Genomic DNA, 3681 nt, shown 5'->3' with positions numbered 1-3681 from the left:
CACAGCCCCTCGCAGGTCATGGGGGGTTCTGTGAAGCACAGTGACCCCAGCTGAGGTGCGTTGTGCTGCTCCCGGGTTGCAATGGGGCTCTTGTGCTCCCTGGGTACTACTCCCAGCCTTCTAGAGTCAGTCAGGCGTTGGTGGCTACTCTCAGAGAAGCCTAAGGGTCTTTGCACCATCCAACTTGGCATGCTTCAACATTGGAGGTGACCACTGAATAAACTCCTCATGGTACCTCGAGTTCAACCCGTGCTTCAGCTGCACCTGGGGCCACATGTGACCTGCCCTGGTGTGTGCCCACGGTGCTGGGGACCCTGTTTGCTTGTTGTCTGTTCCCTGGGACAGTGTGGTGGAGGGTGGCAGGGGGACATAACCAGACAGCTGGCATAGACCTGCCTCTCTGCTCCAGGTTCAACTGCCTGGGCATGTCTGGGTTGGTTGTGCCACAGACACTCAGAGAAAGGTGGGAGAAGGAAGCTGCCAGGGACTGTCTTGCTAGAACATCATGAAAGAGAGTTGGAACCAAGATCAGCAGAAGGAACCCTTCAACACCCCTCCTAGTCCCACCCCTCCAGCCCATTGCTGGGGCGGTCTCGTTGAACACGCTTGCCCTGCACCCATCCACTAAGACCTGCTGCTCCCCAAAACCTTTCTCCTCAGAGCTCATGCTTTTCTCCACCAGCAGCCAGAGCAGGGCAGCTTGCACATGTCACCTCCTGCTCCTGGAGCACACTGGGCTTTTCCCCGTACATGTCCCCAATGTGTATTTTGTGATCACGAGTGCTAGAGATGGATGGGACAGACAAGGAGGCATTGTCAGGGCAGCTGAGCACCAGGGTGTTGTACCCGGGCATGACAAAGGCTGTTGTGTTTCTTCTGAGACAATAAGTGATGTGGGATTATGCAGGGGCAGAGCTGCTTTCCACAGAGCCCTTCTCCTCCCCACCGGTGGGAGATGACTCCTGGCGGTTCCCCTGACAAAGCAGAGGAGAACACTCAAGCTGAGACAATGCTCGCAGCTTCGCCAACCCCAGCTGGGAACCAGAATACATTATGGCTGCATCTGGGGCACATTCTCACACCAGCTTTGCCATGGACATCTCCCCGGGACATTTGGTCATGCTGGGAAATGTGGAGGGTGCAGGCTGGAGCCTCCTGGTGCCTTGGGAGGAGGTGGGTGTGAAGGAAGCTTGGCTCTCATCCAGCCAGGAAGTGATGAAAGGTGGTGAAGCAGAGCCCACCGGCACCCCATGCACTGCAGCTGACGGAACAAACAGGACAAATCATAGGAAGCACCATTTGCTTTGCAACAGCCTTTCTTTTCCAGGCCTCATCATGATGTGTTGGTGCCTCATCCTCTGCTTGGGCCATCATGGTTTAGGTGCTTTCTAAATAAAAAAAATACCCCCAAACTTGCTGCTCCCAGAAGTTCCCCCAGGAGGGAATGTTGGAGAAGGCAGCTGCTCCGTGGTCCCATCACTGCAGGTGAAGTGGGGCAGCATCTCCTCTAGAGTCCAAACACCGGGGTGGACACAGCTGTCTTCCATGCCATGAGATGTCCCCAACGCTGAGCCAGCACACCAGCTCTCGGCATGGAGGCTTCTTGGTTGAGAAGGGAACTTTGGTGGCAACAATGCCCAGGTTTCACCCATCCTGCCTTGGAGAACATCCCTGTACCGGCTCCTGGGGCAGCAGTACCTGGGGGACAAGCCCATCCCCAAGCAACAAGGGTCCCTGGTGGGCTCCTTCTCCTGAGCTGTCCCCAGGGTCCGGCCCTGCTCTGCGTCTCTCGTGTCCCTGCTTTGCTGGAGCGAGGGAGACACAACTGCTTGTAAGCTCACTGCTGGTGAGCTCAGGCTCGTGGGTGATGTCCTGCATCCCACCTGAACACTTCCTGTTTCCCCTCACAGGTGCTTGGCTTACTGGTGTGGGCTCTCATTGCTGGCACGACCTACCACCTCCACGCGGCATATGGCTGGGTGATGTTTGTGTCCATCTTCTTCTGGATACTAACAGTGCTTTTCTTCATGACATACTTCCTGCAGCTTCAGCTGAAGTTCTATGCAATCCCCTGGCCCCTTGTGGTATGTAGCTGAGAGTGAGCAAGTGTGGGTTCCAAGAAGGGAAACACCCTGGTGAGATGCTCTGAGAGGACATGGGCTTCAGGCTCTTCTGGGCTAATGGAATAAAGTCCCCTGCACTTTGCACAATGACATTGTTTCAGTCTGCCCCTCAATTGCTCAGAAAATTTTCTGAACTGGGAGCCCCATCAGTCCAGAAAGTTAGAGCTATTGTATCACTGATGCGGTCCTCGTGTCAACCAGAAACTCCCCATGTAGCCTGGAGTGTTGAATGAAATGTTAACCTGAGGTTTGTCCCCAGCATGAGGGGCTGCACCCTCTTCCTCTGCTTCTCTCATGAAGTCTCAGCCCAGACCTCACAACCTCCTCTTTGCCTCCCCCAGCTGACGATCTTCAATGCGGTGGCAACTGTCCTGTACGTCACCGCCTTCGTGACGTGCGCGGCCGCCGTCCAGCCCACGTCCTGGCGGCAGTGTGACTACAACCGCAGAGCCGCGGCCTCCGTAAGTAGCGGCGGGCAGGGAAGGGCCCTGGGGCGGGGGCGCCCACCACGGTCACGCGTGGGCTGTGCTCCTCTTCCAGTTCTTTGCCTGCCTCGTCATGATCGCCTACGGGCTGGGGCGGGGGCGGCCACCACGGTCACGCGTGGGCTGTGCTCCTCTTCCAGTTCTTTGCCTGCCTCGTCATGATCGCCTACGGGGTCAGCACCTTCTTCAGCTTCCGCGCCTGGAAAGGGCTCGGCAGCAATGTGGCCACCAGCCAAGTGACTGAGCACGCGTGAGGAGCAGACAGCAAAGCTCAGCCGTGGGCCACCCTGGCTCAGCTTGCACCTGGGTTGGTGGCTTGGAGTCTCACGGGCCACCAGGTCTTGTTCTTGGACAAGCCTGTGCTGGTAGCGATGGTCAGTACTGGACTGTGTGGACACTGCTCTGTGGTCTCTGATGATGCTTCCAGCTGATGTACCCACAGCACAAACCCACCAGCACCACCACCAGCAGTCTCACTGGGAGCTGAAGCTCCTGCTAGTCCTCAAGGTTCAGGCATATCCTCACTGGAGCAGCTCTGCCACTTCGTGCCACTTCAGCACGCTCCCATACTAAAATTCACTAAACCAAGCCCAGGGTCCTATCTCTGGTCATTCACAAGCTCCAGTGTAAGTAATTACAATTAACATGATACATGGGAAGAGAAGACTCTGGGGAGACCTTATAGTGGCCTTCAGGTAGTTAAAGAGGGGGCTACAGGGAAACTGGGAAGGGAACTCTTCATCAGAGAGTGTAGGGATAGGACAAGGTGCAATGGGTTCAAACTGGAAAAGGGAACATTTGGCTTAGAAATTAGAAAGTGTTCCTCGCTATGAGGGTGGTGAGACACTGGCCCAGGTTGCCCAGGAAGGTTGTAGATGCTCCATCACTGGAAGTGTTCAAACCCCAGGCCAGATGGAGCTTTGAGCAACCTGGTCTAGTGGAAGGTGTCTCTGCCTGTGGCAAGGAGGTTGGAACTAGACGGTCTTGAAAGTCCCTTCCAACCCAACTCCTTCAATGGTTCTATGATGCTATAAATGGTGGCAGAGCTGGAAGATGAAGGCTAAGCAAAGGAA

The 3681-nt window shown here is 55.7% G+C and overlaps 1 protein-coding gene across 1 annotated transcript; it reads left to right on the top strand.

The window, feature by feature from the left end:
- Positions 1 to 1910: 1910 nt before the first annotated feature.
- On the top strand, positions 1911 to 2862 carry PLLP (plasmolipin; the record flags this gene model as incomplete). Its single annotated transcript, XM_008945241.1, has 3 exons — positions 1911 to 2084; positions 2465 to 2584; positions 2749 to 2862. Coding segments are annotated over 3 exons (408 nt in total), but the record flags the coding sequence as incomplete, so codon positions are not given.
- Between the last annotated feature and the right edge of the window lie 819 nt (positions 2863 to 3681).

Source organism: Merops nubicus, unplaced genomic scaffold, assembly GCF_000691845.1.
Source record: "Merops nubicus isolate BGI_N331 unplaced genomic scaffold, ASM69184v1 scaffold20718, whole genome shotgun sequence".
Taxonomy (NCBI): Eukaryota; Metazoa; Chordata; class Aves; order Coraciiformes; family Meropidae; genus Merops; species Merops nubicus.
Note: the sequence above shows the minus strand (reverse complement) of the source record. Positions and strands in the feature narration are given on the sequence as shown.